At 43.5% G+C, this 18,400-nt stretch overlaps 3 protein-coding genes and 1 long non-coding RNA gene across 10 annotated transcripts in view; 3 read left to right on the top strand and 1 right to left on the bottom strand.

Moving 5' to 3' along the window:
• Positions 1 to 3,341, top strand: part of hoxa3a (homeobox A3a) — a 33,647-nt gene extending 30,306 nt beyond the window's left edge. For all 7 annotated transcript variants that reach the window (XM_032581167.1, XM_032581165.1, XM_032581171.1 and 4 more), the window contains one exon: positions 1,653 to 3,341. In XM_032581167.1, coding sequence (XP_032437058.1) covers positions 1,653 to 2,464 — 812 coding nt within the window. In that variant the 3' untranslated portion in view covers positions 2,465 to 3,341. The remainder of the gene's footprint in view (positions 1 to 1,652) is intronic.
• Positions 3,342 to 3,778: 437 nt separating this feature from the next.
• On the bottom strand, positions 3,779 to 5,103 carry LOC116731442 (uncharacterized). The gene is made up of 2 exons (XR_004341585.1): positions 4,976 to 5,103; positions 3,779 to 3,905 (listed from the first exon to the last, which is right to left on the bottom strand). It is a non-coding gene; the product is annotated as an uncharacterized LOC116731442 (long non-coding RNA).
• Positions 5,104 to 6,919: 1,816 nt separating this feature from the next.
• LOC116731432 (homeobox protein Hox-A2a) lies at positions 6,920 to 9,924 on the top strand. Its single transcript, XM_032581174.1, has 2 exons — positions 6,920 to 8,134; positions 8,720 to 9,924. The coding sequence occupies exons 1-2, from the start codon at positions 7,753 to 7,755 to the stop codon at positions 9,442 to 9,444; spliced, it is 1,107 nt and encodes a 368-aa protein (XP_032437065.1). The 5' UTR covers positions 6,920 to 7,752; the 3' UTR covers positions 9,445 to 9,924.
• A 5,128-nt stretch (positions 9,925 to 15,052) lies between these two features.
• hoxa1a (homeobox A1a) lies at positions 15,053 to 18,038 on the top strand. The gene is made up of 2 exons (XM_032581175.1): positions 15,053 to 16,123; positions 16,896 to 18,038. Exons 1-2 carry the CDS (start codon positions 15,517 to 15,519, stop codon positions 17,276 to 17,278), a joined length of 990 nt encoding a protein of 329 aa, XP_032437066.1. The 5' UTR covers positions 15,053 to 15,516; the 3' UTR covers positions 17,279 to 18,038.
• Positions 18,039 to 18,400: the final 362 nt, after the last annotated feature.

The following is an 18,400-nucleotide window of genomic DNA, read 5'->3' as shown; positions in this document are numbered from 1 at the left end:
TTATTAGAACTCCAAAGTGCCCATTTCCAAGTACGACAAGAGCACACACCCCAACCGTCAACCACAAGCACCTCAGGCTCAACAACACCAAGCCTTGAAGGCATATTCCAAACCCGCCTTCTTGTTTCTGTTGTTTTTTGGTAACTGCATTTTACTCTGCCACATGCTAGGCATTCACTGTTACTATCACATTTAGGGTAAATATTTATGTGCAGATGGAGGAAGAAATTACTAGGAAGAATACTGTCTATATGAAACATTTTAGAAAGAATACAAAACAAATCATTACATAGTTCCAGAAAAAACTAAGAACCTTGAAGTTAACAAGTACCTTGAATCACTTTATTGTACTTTGTGTCAAAGGAATCTGTGTGGTTAGGGCACCAACACCATCTCTAGCCCGGGGCCCCACTTCCTCCTAATGCCGGCCCTGCTTCCATTGTTTTTACAGTGCTATTCTTTATACAAATCTTTAACATTATTAAACATAGCATATTAGAAATTAATTTATAAATATTTATCACTAATCAGCATTTTGTCTTCCATTCCACAGTCAACATTTACATATGGGCTCATACGGGTAGGAAACGGGCTGAAATATGCGCTCCATAATTAATTGTTTTTAGTTGGGATGCTGACCTCATACTTACTGCTTATATAACTTTGACAGAGGAAAAACTCTGGGATCTACACGGATCATGTGCTGCTCAGTTTGTACCGATTTGCACCACATCTGTTTTAGAACCAGCTAAGATATAATGTCTGAATTGTTTTGTACTTGTTTTTATTTTGTATTCAAACCATGTGGATCTCATATAAAAAGTTTTTTTTTTTTCTTTTTTCAGAGCGCAAGACCATTTAGAACCCACCCAAACTAAGCCAGATCCTAATGGGGCCTGCATGCACATATTGGCTGAGTCTAAGCTAACAGCCATTTCTTCTTCTCCTGTGTGCAGACTTCTCTTTCATCTGTGCAATATCATTACGCCTCGGGTTATGTCATGTTGCATTCCTCCTACCTCAGGTTCAGGAGACAGGTAGTGAAATTTATTAAGTGTTGGCCGGCTGCCACTGCAAGTGGATATGACCTTAGGATTCTGCAGGCAAGTGCCAGCCTCTTAAAGCTTATCAGCGAGGGCAAGATGAGCAGTTTTATAAACCCTGAAGAATCTATAAATGCTTGTGCTTGCATTATGTGCCTGTTATGCGGTGTGACTTTCGGGGCAGGATGAGGGTCAAAATGTTTTTGTATAGGAAACCAGGGTTACACATCAGATAGTGACCCAGTTTTCTACAATTGCATTTCTGGTTAGTGCTCGCACATGTAGGCACATTGATTGTTAATTGTCTCACGGTCCCCTGATGATAACCCCTGCGTTGGGGGTGAATTTATCAAAATGTTGAGATGTTTGCTCCACATTGGCTGCAGATCTTAGGAGATGAAAAACTGTACTTTAATGGGCATATTTATCTAGTAGAGAGCTCTATCACCACCACCGCCCCCTCCTGATTGCAGGGTTTCACTATCAGTGTACGTGTTGTCACCCAGTTCTGCTCCCACTCTCACTCTCCTGTGTCTTGCGTCTGTGTTTCTCTCCGTGTGCCTATAATGGGTCACTGATTGACGCCCTCCTTCTCCTTCTCCCTGACAGTGGAGAGTTGCCCAGGAGACAAGAGTCCCCCGGGGTCAGCAGCATCAAAGAGGGCCCGGACAGCTTACACCAGCGCGCAGCTCGTGGAGCTGGAGAAGGAGTTCCACTTCAACCGGTACCTGTGCAGGCCCAGGAGGGTGGAGATGGCCAACCTGCTTAACCTCACGGAGAGACAGATCAAAATCTGGTTCCAAAACCGACGGATGAAGTACAAAAAGGATCAGAAGGGCGTCGGGATGATGCCGTCTCCTGGCGGACAGTCTCCCCGGAGCCCAGTAGGCCCACCGTCCGGTGGGGGCGGCGGTGGAGGGAGCGGATACCTCAACTCTATGCATTCTCTCGTTAACAGTGTACCGTACGAGTCCCAGTCTCCAACCTCTTACAATAAAACTCATCAAAATGCGTACGGTATGGCTACGTCATATCCCCCTCCTCTGAGCAACTCCCTCAACAGCTGCCCACCCCCCCAGAAGAGGTACCCTGGGACGGACTCGGCCACGCCCGAGTATGACGCGCACCACCCACTGCACGGCAACGGCAACTATGGCACGCACATGCAGAGCAGCCCCGTCTACGTCGGCGGAGGCTACATCGACTCTGTGCCCAGCTCCGGGGCCTCAGTTTTCGGTCTCACCCACCTCCCTCACCCGCCTCCTCCGTCCGCGAGCATGGAGTACAACGGGGCGATTACGATGGGCAACAGCGGCGGTCAGCATCACGGCGTGTGTGATGCGACGCCGACGTACACAGACCTAACGCCGCACTACTCTCAGGGAAGAATCCAGGAAGCGCCCAAACTGACGCATCTGTAGCATGCGGCGCAAGCCTGGATCACTCCGCCCCATTGTCTCGTCCAAGCTCCAGACATATCCCCCTGCTTTGTTTCTGCGCCTCCTCATGGCTCCCGCCTTCTCCTTTTGCCTTTTTTTGTTTGTTTGTGTTCTCTATAGTTTCATGTGTGAAGTAGCGTAGGACAAATAATCACGACTTGCTTGAATTTTCCTCTATTTGCTTGTGTCATTGTCTCACCAAGACATTTATGTACCATAGAGTGTCTATAGAGCCGAACGGAGGGAGGGAAGAAGGGCATAGCATATCCATAGGCTTATTTAATCTTTTCCTTTTTTTTTGAAACGTCTTTTTAAAAATCTCAAACAGGGTATTATGAACACATGTTATTCATTTTCAATGTGAAACTGTCCGTCTTTATTTATCCGCAATTGAAGAATGATGTTTTTTTTTTTTTGTTTTTTTTTTGCATTCTGTTGCACTTGTGTACAAAAAGAACATTAAGAGCCAGGAGCTGGGAATGTGAGGAGATTACATTTAAAACAAAGGGTCATGAACTTGCACAGCCTCCCCTTTTGCTTCTGTTTTGTTCCATTGGTCTTTTTAAATGTTATTTATTCAGACTCCAATAGTATTATTTGACGCCCCTCCATCTCTGTCTGCAAGGGGAGAAGGTTGGTGGAGAAACTAGCGCCATGTTCGGCCCATATATGCAGCCATGTCACTTAGATTGCAGGTTTTCCAATTTGTTTCTTTCTTAGTATTATTATTATTATTCGAGGAGGTGTTTCTGTTTTGTCAGCGAATGAAAAAAGAAACCAATCAGTCATGCAATAAGGGTGGAAAGAAGGACACACGTTTGCAGTTTCTTTATTGAATAAAAAGCAAAACACATCATCATTTTTTTTTTCTTCTTCTCGATGTCAAACATTCCACGGTGCACGGTTCGAAGAAACAAATAAAAGCATTGATGTGAAAAAAACAAACAAAACAAAACAACATAAAAAACAGATCCACCCGTTTTAATTTTAAAATTTGCAAGCAGTTTCACATTTACATTATCACATAATGCTGTTTAATTTAACCCCAAACATATATATCTAAAAATGAAAAGGGGTTATCAGCGATGGTATGGAATCATCGGTAAAGCAGCATAAAACATAACGCTCTTTTAAAACTACAAATATTATATTCAAGAAGTACATTTCATAAATTAAAGTCCTACCAGAAATTTCTAAAAATAATTTAAAGAAGAGTCAAAACTGCTCCGCATTAAATCTCATTTTTTTAAAACAAAAAAAAGAACAAATCGCAGATTAAAAGAAAAAAGAAAAAAAAAACATTTGATCTATTTACTCTCTCTTCCTTGAAGGTGGGCCCCCTTCTCTTTCCCAGCGCGTCTCTCTCATCTGCGTGGGCACATCCATAATAATAAAAATGTCACCCGGGTCTTCGTGGAGGGTTCTGCGGAGACAACAAGCCAAATGAGAAATCGTTTAAAAATAATCCCGCCTGTGTGCAAAGCCAGTCAAATGCCGCTCACAGAGGACGCACTCTAAAGTACAATAATCAGGGACCTTATTTGCTCAATCAGACCCTGAAATGTGCAGATTTTGATGCGTAAAACCGGCCACACCACGACTGGAGGGAAAACAAGTGCTAGACATAGATGGCTGCAAATATTTTATGTTGGTATTTTTATCTTCAAAATTAAATGCCAAACTAAAATATTACAAATAATTCCAATTTTTTTTGCTGTTTTTATTGATTGCAATAATTATCTTATTTGTTTTTAACGACGTTACAATACGCAAGCCAGGAGCAAAGGTGTTGAAAGCAGAAGGCCATCGAAATAAATCTGTGCCAAGATACTTATCCACAACGAACCTCTGACGGATTTTGTTTAGTTCTCATAATATTTGCTCGCATTCATGTATTTTTTTCTTCTGTTTATTTTTCCAACTCTCATTTTCAACCTAGCATGATTGATATCAGAGGGCACGAACATTACCAGCCCTGACATATGGTTAGCAGGGAAACCTAGAACAATTGAAGCATGGTGTGTCACCGAGGGGGGAAAAAAGGGCCAGTGCTGTGAGTATTTCTGTATCCAAAACAGAAACACGCATGCACACGCGTTACGCAGCAGGACAGCGATTTGACCCACATGCGCCAAACGCAGGTAGCACACAAATAAATTGTGTCTAAATTCAAAATTGAGCACACACGGTGTTTTCTCTTTGCATTCGTGTGAAACTGCGCCCTAAATCACTCCTGCTCTAAAGATAAGTGTGTGGGACGCAACGGGCTCCCCTAAATGCCGCCACCCACTCCTGTCCGTGCACACAAAGCCTGCGCGCAATTCCAAAATAGCCATGAGTCTCTTCTCTTAGCAACTCGCTACTGCTCCATTCGCAGACTTGCAAGTCTTAGGAAAAGAAAAAAAAAAAAAAACAACAACAAAACAAACAGGAAAAAAAATAGAATTTAAACATAAAAGCCAGGTGGGGAAACCAGCTTTACCACATACTCACCGATGGCTCTTAGAGAGGAAATGGTCGCATCTTGTGTGACCAGATTCCTTTTTTTTTCTTGTTCTTAAAAAGAAAAAAAAAATCCCTCCAGCGACAAACAGACTACCAGTGCGAGCAGAAACCGGTTCTAATCTGAGTGACCACTGTTTCTCGGCGCTTCCTGGCTGCATTTGATCCGGGGGAGAGTTAGAAGCCTTAAATGTGTTGTGAGGGCACCGAGCTGTCAGACCTTTTGGCGAGTAAGATTGATCGCGCACAGGCTTCCAGGACTCTTTGTTTGGTATATAAGCAACAAACTGAGAGAGAGGCCTTCCACTTCTTCTCCTTCTCTACTTCCCCTCTTCTTACTCAATAAACCACATACAGATATATATTTTGTGGACGAAAATACCCCATGTACTTCCAGACGAATAAAAAAAAAAGGGGGGGAGGGGGGGGCTCCTGAATGGTGCTTTTACAGATTCTTCTAGAAGAGCCATATGAAACTGAGCACAAATAAGGGAAGAGAGCAGCTCAATAGCATTCCCATCAGCATAATAACGCTGGCAAATAGATTTCGTTGTAAAAGGTCGATTGTAACAGTGTTTATGCTTGCTCCATGACCATTTCAGGTAGGAAGGATAATAGAAATACATTGGGAAGCTCATTCCCCTCCCTCCCACCCCAAGCAAGTGTGGCAATGTCCGTCCAATAAATCTTTGCTTTATGCAGCCTTGTGGCTTTGCGCTCCTGACATGAAAACAAGACTATTTCCAACGCTGCTTTTAAAGGAATGCAGTAATCGTGGCTGCTTTGAGTCATCAAAAGAGATTCTGTGTTTCGTCACGGGTTTATGAGCTCGACGTTTTAGTGGAATGAACGAAAATGTGCCTTAATGCTACTGTTACATGGCTCCAAACACTAGACCCGTATAAACGTCTTTTAAAGGTCTATTTGAGGCTTGTCCATTCTTGTTTTGGTTTAGCGCCTGGAATACGCCGACAGTCGAAGTTATTTTTAAGGTATCGGCTCCGTTCAGATTTTTTTTTTATAAACAAATATTTTTGAAATTTAGGCTAGGTTAGCTCATTTGATCACCACCAATCACATTTCAACCTCATTTAATTAAGCATCTCTGTCCCTCTTTCACTTTTCAGAACATTGTCTTATTCTTGAGATAATTTCTTTGTCTATTCAACAAAAAATAATAATAATAATAATTGGTAATCAAAACCATTTTTAACGTAACAGATGTCTTTTAACGTCTGACTTTTCAGCTGCATTTTTAGGCTGTTTAGATGGTAAACCATGGCATCTGTTATGTATTTGTCCACGAGTTTGACCATTTATAACCCAGAACCTTTCACTTCTCGAGCACATTTCCACGTTGTTTAGATACAGGGTGACACATTTTCTATTTTAGCCGTTTAACCACGTTTTCAATATAGTTTTGATTCTAAGTGTCCTTGCATAGGACTGTCTAAAAATGGAAGGCAGATATGTATTTTTATTTTTCCTGTTTAGTGGTAAAGGGCTGACCGTGTTAACACAAGTGTACGACACAGGTTCGCCTTTTTTTGAACACCACTTGGTCATTGTCCAAGAAAATAATCATAAGTTAACGGAGCTCAGCAGACGCCTTAGAGTGGGCGGTCTTTTCGTATTTCGACTTGTTTGGACGGAAGACAACACGACCTGATGTCTTATAAACGAAGCTTTGCTCCGGGAAAAAAGTTGACCATTTGAACTAAATTTGGGTTAGAGGGTCTGTCTTTGTATCAAACAATGGTGATCGATTGAGAAAAGTGAACGTCTTGTTATCAGTGAGCGTGCTCTGCCCCTCACCTGAACCGCTTTAAATCAACCACATTCTCACTTTGCTCAATTACAATTCAACGAAACTTTACTTAGTGGAATAATTTGGGCTTTTCCTCAATTGCAAAAAAAAAAACAAAAACAAAAAGAAAGGATGAAAGAAAGAAAAAAAAGTTGACGAAGTTTAGATGTTTTCATAATAAATGGCCATATTTGTCAGTTTTGTCAAATCATGTGGATTTTGATGTTTTACAGCTTTAATTAATGCTTAACAGCTTACGTGCGTTCTGATTGCAAAACTCTTAAGTTTTCAAGTTTATTTTTCACCCCCAGAGCTTAAATATGAAGAGCTACTAGCGTGAAATGTGTCTGTGTCTCTCTGTGTGTGTGTGCTTTGTGATGTATGCGTGTGTGTGTGCGTGTGTGTGTGTGTGTGTGTGGTGGGGGCGTTCTCGACTGACATCCTCAAACAATACGAGAAAGAGGAGTGCACGAATCCGCGCACCCTGAGCTGGTCTCCTTCCCTGTAATAGAGAGCGTCAGGCGCTTCTTAAAAAACACATTTTGTGGCTTAGTGGACTGGACTGGAGGAGCGAGGCGAGGACGAGCTGAGCGGACAGAGATGTAAATAAAAACAGTCGTGCATGGCCCAGCTGAGCGAGGACTTTTCTTTTTTTTTCCCTTTTGGATCAATCAGGCAGAGAGTGGCTTCTTTTGATTAAGCCCCAAATTGTCATTGGGCAGAGGTAATCATGTGACAGGCAATTCGGTCCAATTTCAACCTTGTCTCCATGAATTCTATAGTTTAATGGTAGCTCGGTCCCCATACGGCCGTAATCACTGAAATAGAAAAAAAACACATCAGGGGATTTATTTTTAAATATATATTTCTTTTTTCTTCTTCTTCTTCATCGTCCTCACTGAGCCGCAACGTTTATAAAAATACGGCGCCGCAAACTTTCCTCGGCTCTCAGGGAGCGGAGATGAATTACGAATTCGAGCGAGAGAGCGGTTTTATCAATAGTCAGCCGTCGCTTGCTGAGTGCCTGACATCTTTCCCCCCTGTCGCTGATTCATTTCAAAGTTCATCAATCAAGAGCTCGACGCTTTCACGCCCGACACTGATTCCTCCTCCCTTCGAACAGACCATCCCCAGCCTGAACCCGGGCAGCCATCCGCGGCACGGTCGGCCCAGACACAGCCCCGATGGCTGCAGCCCGCTGCCTACCGCCTCCTTACCCCCGGAGTACCCGTGGATGCGGGAGAAGAAAGCCTCCAAGAGGAACCATCAAGTGCCGAACTCCACCACCGCTGCTGCCGCCGCCACCACCATCTCCAACGGACCCGTGTGCTTCTCCCCGAAAGGTGGGTGAATCCTAACCGACAACGCCTTCACTATCTGTTGCTGCATTTGGAGCCACCCGGGCCCCTACTAGGAAAGACAATAAATGCGGATGAATAAAAAAAAAAACAAAAAAAAAAACATATGCTTGAGTATAGCTTTATTCTGGTGGATGAATATGAGTGTGAAGTGTGTGGGGGGTGGGAAAGTTTGGGTAAAGTTTGGTGATGTAAGATGATTTATTCCCCTCGGCGAGGCAGAGTTTTGATGTGTGACAGTAATGAAGAGTGATGGAGTGCCTTTGCCGAGGAGGGCAGCTGGAGCATTCATTAGACTCCCACACCAGGATGGACCTCAGTGTTTTAGGGCGCTTTACGCACATGAAGGCACCTATTTTATTCCCTAAAAGAATCAAATGAGGAGTTTATGTCCATACAGGCATTATGTTTGGGTAAAATGTGCAGGTTAACGGCTCCAGCGGCCATTTTGCTTCATGTAAAACTCAAGAACGTCGCATTTATTGGCAGCGGGGTTATACAATTGTTGTATCCTACTTTAAAAACAAAAAAAAAACATTTTTAACAATCTCCTTGCTGTTTATTTTTCAGGTTCGCCTGAGATCGTGGAGGGAGCGGCTGGAGGAGGGGGCTCCCGCAGGCTGAGGACCGCATACACCAACACGCAGCTGCTGGAGCTGGAGAAGGAGTTCCACTTCAACAAGTATCTGTGTCGGCCGAGGCGGGTGGAGATCGCGGCCCTGCTGGATCTGACCGAGAGACAGGTCAAGGTGTGGTTCCAGAACCGGCGCATGAAGCACAAGCGCCAGACTCAGACCAAGGAGAACCACGGAGGGGGAGACGCGAAGGGCCCCGGAGCCGACGACGGCATCCACAGCGAGGAGGACGAGGAGGGGAGCGGCCTGCTGTACGAGCAGAGTGGGCCCCTCCTGGAGAGAGATACCTGCTCCTTTCAGAACAACACACAGCAGCAGCCGCAGCAGCAGCAGCAGCAGCTTCACAATAATGGAGAGGCGGCAAGCTATGACAAAAATCTGAAACATTTTCCCAACCCGTCACCCACTGTTCCGGGCTGTATGTCAACAATGGGCCCCGGATCGGCATCTGGGCCGGACAATGGCGACAGCCCCTCAGCCCTGGATGTTTCTTTGCACGACTTTCAGCCTTTCTCCTCGGATTCCTGCCTGCAGCTCTCGGACACAGCCTCGCCGAGCTTGTCGGAGTCTCTGGATAGCCCCGTGGACATTTCCGCGGACACGTTCTATTTTTTCTCGGAGTCGCTGACCACAATCGACCTGCAGCATCTGAACTATTAACTCAGAAACAAAGAAAATCCTTCAAATTTTCCTTGTTTGTGTGTGTGTGTGTGTGTGTGTGTGTGAGAGAAAGAGGGAGAGAGAGAGAATGTGTGTATGAAATCAGGCTACGAAGGCATTAATTCACATTGTTTGTATGTGCGGCACATTTATTCTCTTGATATTTGACTTGACGATTAATACAAGGTAAGGACGGAACTAACTCACTGAAATAGCTCTGCTTATAGCTTAATTACCATAGCAACTTGATCACTTGGAATAGAAATTACAAGTGTGTGGGTGTTAAGAGGGAAAGTGTGTGTGTGTGTGTGGGTGTGTGTGTGTGCGTGGGTGGGTGTGTGTGTGGGGGTGCGTGTGGGTGTGTGTGAGAGAGAGAAAGTAATCTAACAGTGTTAGGTCAATACGGAACCGGGTCGTTTTTTATTTTTGTATAGTTTTCTTGGATATTTTTGTTAGAATACAAACTAACTTGCTACAATCCTTCTGCTTGTGTTTGACTCTTTTCTTTTTAACATTTCTAGAGTGAACTTTTTTTTTTTCGTTTCCTTGTTTCCTGTAAGAAACATTTAATCAGAAACGAGAGTAAGAGGTTATGTAAATCAACAACAGGTTGGTAATGAATATAAACGATCGATTTGCATTCATTTCTCAACGGAACACTTGTTTGAATGAAACAAAGAATTTAGAAAAAAGTTTTTCATCATCAGTGAATAAATAAATAATTTTCACCCTCTAATCATTTTTAGTAAAACGCAGTTGCTTACATATTTTCCAAAGAAAACCTAGAATACAGATAACATATAAAACAAAATGAAGAATAAAATAACTACTAAACCTTAATGCAAGACAGGCATATTTATTTATTTCAAAATACCTAAACTTAAAAGTTTAGGTAAAGAAAAGGAAGCAAATAAATTTGAGAACTATAAGATTAACATTTACATTTTCTAACTTCCAAACTAATTTCTTTTAAAGAAAAAAAAAAATCTGAATAAAATTTCCTGCGGAGATCGTAGCTGTTAACACTGAGTGCAAGTTGCAGGCAAATAACCGGAGCCATGTTTGCCTTCAGGAGCTCATAAATCACCGAGGTGGCATGAAAGAGACGGACGTTAAGGAGAGCAATTGTCGCGTAATGTGCACAAATAATAAAAAACACCCACTTACGTTTTCATACGGGACTCCCCGACTCCTAAAACTAAAAAGAGGGCCGAGTCACTGCATGCGTTTGGTAATAATTCATTTTTATAGCTTGTTTGAACACGGCTCATGGCTCAGAGACAGCAGTAGCAGCAGCAGCAGCAGCAGCAGCCGGTTCGGGATTAAGAGGCTGCGCTCAAACTTAAGCCAGACTCCTTTCGGAATATTGAACATTTATCAAATTCACTCCGAAGAAAAGCTTTCTCAAGTAGAGATTATTGTCTAAGCTTGTTTAACAGGAAATTAGGCGTGTTTGGAGGATTTTACCACATTACTGGATGCTCGTATGTTTCAGCTGCGCCTTAAAGCCTCCTATTCAATAAAGGATTATTTCTAATCTTGCTCAATGTGACTCCTCGTCAGGAATGGGGTTTTTACTAGATATATTAAATCAACACAACACATCTGAGCCTGATGCTAGAAACCACCAGTTGAAATGAATCGATTTCAAAACTTTTGCACATCAACTCGAACTTTTCACTGAAAAATCTGAAAGCTAAGCAACTGTTTCTGTTTATTTATTATTTAGCGAATAGTTGGGAGGAGTTATATGTACCTGCGTGTGTGCAGATGGGGTAGGATGAGGATTGGGGCGGGGGGGGGTACACTAAGTGGGGCTAAAAAGTAAATTCAACTTTTTTCCCTCCCCTGTCTTTTCGACTAACCCTGGTGGAGGCCGTTTTAACCAAATCATTCCGAGACAGCGCGCCTTTTCTCTGCTCCTGCAGCTCACACAAAGAGCCGTGAAAAGCCTTACGAGGTTCCGGCATGTGGCGACGCTGCTTCTTTCCACGAGCTCAGTGAGGCAGGAGCCTTCGCCCACTCACCGCAGAGGCAGCTGGAGGAGACAGAGAGAAGAGGGAGGGGGAACGGTGGGAGTGGAGGGGAATTGAACCCAGTGGGCTTTTTCCACCCCTCCCCGCTGATGGGAAGTTTCAAACAAATTTCACTTTGTTTTCATTTTTATTTTATGGTGACGTCACATTTCCCCTATCGACACCTAAACTCTCAAAGATTCAAAAAGGCAACCTCTGTTCAACAGAGAACAGAGCAATTAAAAAAAACAACAACAAAAAAAAAAAACCCGCAAAGGAAATTAAGAAATTTAAGATGTTGGTCTCATTACAAATAACTTGATGCACTTTAGTCGGAAAGCAACTTAATCAAAACCCACAAAAGATGTTTATTGACGCCTTACGGTGTTCGGAAAGTTGTTGAGGTTGGTTGGTGTAATGGGCTATCCAAGCCTGACTCTTTTACATAAGACTGCATTTGAAGCGACGGCCTAAAAAAGATCATTTGAACCAACACATTCTCACTAACATATTTTCCACGATGACGTAATAGGTTAGCCAAGCCTGACTTCTTTGATAGTGCTCAATTTGAAGCTAAGGCCTTAAAAAAAAGTCGCTTTTAAAACATATTTCCCAGACTGAATAAAGAAGGCGACCTACAGTCCTGAAAAAACGTCAACGTGCCGTTCAGTGGTCTGAGGGGAACTCTGTATCAGCAGCGTTGTGGGTGTTTAGCTTCTCTTGGCCTCTGGGGGCGCTCGCTTCTCCATGAGATCCTTTACTTCTCCCTCCCCTTTCTTCTCCTTCCTCGGTGAGAGGTTGTGCATCTGCCGCATGTCTCCCACGCATACTTCCCCCCGCCCCTGCCCTCCGTCTCTCTCTCTCTCTCTTTCTGCTCTCCAGGCTCTCTCTCACTCCTCTTCTTTTCTGCGGCCATTCATTTCTCCGGCAGCTTTATTTGATGATCTTAACAGGATAATCAGCCCACACTCACACCTCAGGCTACATAGGCGCATTTAAGACCTCCTCTCATTATTATATCATTTGATCACCGTACATGCGTAATGAATACATGTGGGAGTGAAACCACAGTAGATGGCAGACCCTCTGACCTGCTAGAGATGAAAAAATGAATACCCCATCATCCTAATGGTAAATGTGTTGTCTTGCCTCTTCATCACCTGTGACAACCCAAACATGAAGCAGTTGCGTTTTTTTTTTTTTTTTTGTGCGTTATTTTATGAATGAAATTAGATCAAAAACCAACTACCAGTTTAGTGCAAAGAGTTTGTTTTGTGTGTATGTCGTGTGGCGTGAAACTACATGTACAGGACGGGAGATTTAAGAACATACCATGACAGGGGCGTCTCTTAAAGATTTTGTACGGGGTCGGGGGCCCACTATTAACTTCGAACCAAGACAAAAGCCTTAGAAGTATTAGCAGAGCTTTTATTTTGGTATTTTTGTTACAGTTAAATTTGAAGTTAAGTAATAATAATAATAATAATAATAATAATAATAATAATAATAATAATAATAATGAATCAATATTCTTGTGTAGAATATAGAAATCATAAAATGTAATCTGTTATTTTTGTTAAGTGCCAGCTTACACTTTAAAAGGATTAAAAGGGTAGATTTTTAAAAAGTAAGTTGTTTCAATCAGTATACTAAAAACAGACATGTATGTAAAATATTTATTGTTTGTGGTTACAGTTCAGTGTTGCCAATTTAACCACATCTGCTACCTCAGTCTATCCTGGAGTGACATTTTATATGAAACGTAACAAGTAAGATTTGTTGGCACTTCTTTCCTGACATTTGAACACCCAATTTAATAGGTCAGAGAAAAAAGATGGTCTCCACAATATATTTATTATTATTTATTGATTATTACCCAGACTTGATGTGAAATGCACTTTGTGTGCATGCTCTTCCTTGTAGGATAGGGTTGAGAAGCTTGCCTAACTCTGAAGCATACAGATTGTTGTCTTGCATCAATAAGTAAAACTACATGCACAGAATGGAGAATGATGTGACAGTGGGTGGTGTGAGGTCGGTCACTCCTGTAAATCTGCTCTCACCCCCTCCACCAACCAGGCCTGACAGTTTCAAATAGACTCCATGTTAAGAGAAGACAAGCCTCTGTGAGTTGTAACATTTATTAATTTTTTTTGCTATTTATACATTTGGAGTTTGCACAGTGGCACAGTTGGCATTGTGAGCTTGCATTAGTAAGGTTTTGGGTTCAAATCGTGGCCTATAGGCTCTATGTGGATGGAGTTTTCGTGTGGATGTGAGGGTTCTTTACGAGTGCTCCGCATTTCTCTAGAGTCCAAGCAGGTGACTCTTAGGTCAATTGGTATTTTAAATGCGTCTGCATGGCTGTTTGCCCCATGTGTCTCTGTGCTGCCCTGTCCTGTTCCTCACCCAATGACTGCTGGCACCAGTTTCCCCCCTGACTTCCTCCCTGCAAGAATAAGCGGGTAGACAATAGATTTATTTATTTATTTATTTATTTATTTATTTATTTATTTATTTGAGCCTCTTACTGAAGGTTCTCTGCCTCTCTTTCCTCACGACTTCACTAAAAAATAAAGATATGGATAAAACGATAACATTGTCTTGATATGACTTCTGGTTTTTGTTTCCCACACCAGTATCCTCATTGGTTCCTATCTGGTCTGAGGAAGTTCTGGAGACGCCCCTGCTGCCACATGAGGTGGAGTGTACAATAGGCAAACACAGATTCCTTGACAGTGATACTCCCATTTCATACCAATTCAATGCCATTTCATTCCAACATACTTTCCGCGTACAAACCAGGCTATATCTGTCTAAAAAAATCAAGTGTTTTTATTAATTATTCAGACAAACAGATATAAAATGTTCAACTTTCCACTTTTACATAAACTGTGCCGTATAGCCTGATATCTGATGATTTCATATTCGATCCTGTTCTCCCCTCCTGCTAATAGAATTCATTAGTTGGAGTAGTTGTAAACACATGACCTTACAGCAGAGATGACTGAATGATAAAAAATATACAAGTAATGATTGGTTGTCAGAGAAGGTGAAGCAAGGGGTCACGAACTGATACATGGATCAGCCCCAGCTCCTTTACATGCCTGCAAAGAAAACAGGTACAAAATGACGGAAAGAGGTGAAATTAATTGCACCTCTAAATCTTCTACTGCTACATTTAACAGTTCGTAACAAAAGAAGAAAACTGTAGAAAAATGTAGAAAGGGAAAAGTTGCTCATTTCAATATTGGGAGGGCAATGTTCTTGCCTCTTCCTTACTGTCACACTGTGACAATATTTGCAGAGTAAAATCCCATAATGTTCAAGCGTGAAACATTTCGCATCGGAATGAGACATTAATAGCCCATGCATACCCCGCGGCAATGGTACGCGCACACACACACACACACACACACACCCGCGCGCGCACACACACGCACACACACCCAGACACACAGAGGGACATGCATACTTGGCCATCCATCCAAGAGCGACTGACGGTTCTACGCATGTGACAACGCCGCTGTTACACTCGAGCAAGACACATGCACACCCCCACACGCGCTAAACCAAAAATAGGCTACCTGGGGGTCAGAGTGCAGGGCCGTCCTCACGGTGAGGTAGCAGAGGATGAAAAGTTAATCTCTCCACCGGTGCAGGAGCGCGCAGCGGGGTTGCTTGCAGCAGCCCTGCTCCCCGCATGCGACCCCGGGACTGTCCACCTCCGTCTGCCTCCTAGCTCATTGTTTGCTCGGCCAATACATTAGCGGCATCGCGCGTCACCTTGATCGACGAGCGCTCGGAATTTAAATAGCCCCTCAAACACCAATCTGTCACCGTCCTATAGGGGATAAGGACAAGTGCCTCACTGGCTGACCTGTAGCCACGTGACAGCAGCCGTTCATTGATATCGGTCAGTGCGCGCCCCCTCCTTCCAACACTGATAAGGATAGAGTATAGGTAAAGGTTGGCACGGTCACTTTGGGCAAGGGTGGGTTAGAGGGCGTTTAGTTGGAGAGGACGGTCCCTCAGCCCCTCGGAGAACGATGCCACAATGAGCAGCTTCTTAGACTACTCAGTGATGAGCGGAGAAGGTGGCTCATGCTCCATCAGGGCTTTCCACTCGGACCACGGGATTACAGCTTTCCAGTCCTGCGGGGCTGCTGTCAACAGCTGTGGGGCGGATGAGCACTTCGTGGCAAACAGGACTTCTCCTGACAGCCTCCACCATCAGCCGGCGTCTTACCAGTCTTCTGCAAACACTTTGGGTCTCTCCTACGGAGCCCACCCGGCCTGTAGCTCCAGCTATGGGCCCCAAAGTTTTTGCGCAACATATAACCACTACACGCTGAACCAGGAAGTGGACTCTGGAGCTGCGTTTCCCCAGTGCGGTCCATTGATGTTTTCGGGTAACTTACCCTCCTCCATGGTTCCTCAGCACCGCCACGGTTACAGTGCCACCCCACTGGGCCAGCTGCAGTATAGCCACGCTGCCTACGGAGGCGGACACGAACAAGCACCCCCTTACCCTGGTGGCTCAAACCCTATGTCACCTCTGCACGCAGCTCACCTGGAGGCTTGTTGTTCACCTCTGTCGGAGGGCGGCTCCTCTGCGCAGACTTTCGACTGGATGAAGGTCAAGAGGAATCCACCGAAAACAGGTGAGTGGGGGGAAATGTGCTTTAACAGCAGAAAGGATACACAACGACAACATTTAATCAGACCCGGAAACGATGACATTGCTTTCCCTCGAAACTTTGTCAACATATAGTTGAAAAACGAAAATGAAGACTTAGTGAAAGATTCATGTATTAGTATTTTACACAGTTATGTAAAAGGGCCTAAGATGTTCAAAAGTCAAAAGATGTTCCAAATCCTGTTACAATAGTGAGCATTTTCTCACTACAGAAGTGAAAAGACTCTATAGACGTCTATTGATGTTTATTGATCGAATATGGTAATTAAGCTTGACATTTTTTGGGCAGGACATGTTGGCTAAAAATAAAAAATTTTCCTGCAACATGTTTTTGGGCTAAATAAAGACAAGGACTAGCTAACCTTAAGCGTACATCAAAAGACGTCCATAAACATCAATGTTTGAAGGAAACTGCCAACACGTTTGCTTGGTCTAAGCTGCATGTTGTAGTGTAACTTTGACATCTATGTGTTCTTTCCAGCCCTCAGATAACTAAATTCCAAAGGAATTTTTTATCACTCGCAAATTTACAACTTTAAATCTTTAAAGAGAACTCAATGGCATACGTTGATTAGAATACCAGTGCTCCTTTGTCTTTTTTTGCAAGAGAAGCCATCAATTTTCTGGTGCGTAAAAGTGGTTCCAGATGCGTAAAACAAGACTGGTTTTATTGGGGGGCATTTTAACTGTTTATGGTACTAAAGAAAACAGGATAAAGCCTTCACTTCTGTCTGCAGGACGATCCGGGGAATACGGTTACGCAGGTCAGCCGAACACAGTCCGGACCAACTTCACCACCAAGCAGCTTACAGAACTGGAAAAGGAGTTTCACTTCAACAAGTATCTGACGCGGGCGCGCCGCGTAGAGATCGCGGCCGCGCTGCAGCTGAATGAGACTCAGGTAAAAATCTGGTTCCAGAACCGGAGGATGAAGCAGAAAAAGCGTGAGAAGGAGGGGCTGCTGCCGGCCAAAGCTCCCCCCGCAGAACGGGAGGAAATCATCCCGGAGAAAATGGACGATGCAGCATCTGAGAGGTCGACCTCGTCTTCCCCCTCTACTCCCTCCCCCTCATCCTCCACCGTGTCTTCGACGGGCACTGACACTTACGCCTCCAACTGAGGACCAACTCTTTACCTCTTTAGGCCACGTGAGCCTGACCACCAAAGTTAAAGATTGTTGCGAATGATATTCGCGTGTACATTTATAGACTTTTGGGGCATTTCCCAATAATACGGACAATGGCTTAAAGGTTTTAGAGTTGTTGTATAACCACTAACGTGTCTGCACGAAGCACTATTGTCCAGTCATGATTTGAAATGTGTTTATTTGCTGAAAATGTGGCTTCCCATTTATAAAACTAAGTGGAAAGACTGCCACCCCTATGCCCTATACCCTGACCCAGTGCTGCTTTATTTAAAAAATAAAGAGACAAATCTGCACACACACAAACAAATACCTCAAAAAAAATAAATAAATAAATAAAATAGTGCCAAATTTGTGCACCACCGGCCACAGGCGATGCTGTTAATGGGGCATCACGCAATCAACGAGATGACCTCGTTTATTTATCGTTAGTGAATGAATAGTTACAGTAGCTGTTTCATCGCTGTCACCTCTGTCTTTTATTTTGTCTGTGCGCGCGCGCGCGCGCGCGCGTGTTGACTGTTTGAATGTACTATATGGGATTTGCATGGTATGTAAAGCCTTCATTTATCACCAGTGGGGCGCTGAGTTTTATCAGTTGCGGAGCCGGTCCTTCAGGGCTGTGAAAGGCTTTCATCTGCTGTTCCATTTAATCAAGTGGGACGAATGTAAAGTGTTTTGTCCAGAGAGGCGTTTACGGGTCAATCGTGTGTATTAAAGTACGTTTAAATATAAATCTTTTCCTCTGTGTCACTTTTTTTTTTTTTTTTGTCTCCTGCGGGGTAGATATTGGGAATGATGTAGCGTAACATGGGGACTTAGAGCCATCTAAGCAGTCTATCGAATCTAAATCCGCTTGACATATATTTAAAAGCAAAAAGACAAAAGGATGGAGGAGAAATTACAGAAACTCCACGTGTCTGTTCACCCGTCCAGTCCTGTCAATATATGCGGCCTGGCGCGCTCCCGTCCCTGGAGTAAACAGTTATTGGCATAATAAAGGCATGTTTATCCGAGAGCGAGGATGTCAGCGTCTTCTATGATGGCAACCTTATCGAGCTCCCAGCTTACTGAGGGGACAAAAATATATCGATTGAA

This window comes from Xiphophorus hellerii, chromosome 13 (genome assembly GCF_003331165.1).
Source record: "Xiphophorus hellerii strain 12219 chromosome 13, Xiphophorus_hellerii-4.1, whole genome shotgun sequence".
Classification (NCBI taxonomy): domain Eukaryota; kingdom Metazoa; phylum Chordata; class Actinopteri; order Cyprinodontiformes; family Poeciliidae; genus Xiphophorus; species Xiphophorus hellerii.
The sequence above is the reverse complement of the archived record's forward strand: the minus strand, read 5'-3'. Positions and strand labels throughout refer to the sequence as shown.

Excerpts from the sequence above, each read along its gene's own strand:
- LOC116731432 (XM_032581174.1), top strand. The coding sequence starts at position 7,753 with ATGAATTACGAATTCGAGCGAGAGAGCGGTTTTATCAATAGTCAGCCG. Across the intron at positions 8,135-8,719 it reads CGTGTGCTTCTCCCCGAAAG|GTTCGCCTGAGATCGTGGAG; the intron begins GTGGGTGAATCC and ends TTTATTTTTCAG.
- hoxa1a (XM_032581175.1), top strand. The coding sequence starts at position 15,517 with ATGAGCAGCTTCTTAGACTACTCAGTGATGAGCGGAGAAGGTGGCTCA. Across the intron at positions 16,124-16,895 it reads GAGGAATCCACCGAAAACAG|GACGATCCGGGGAATACGGT; the intron begins GTGAGTGGGGGG and ends TTCTGTCTGCAG.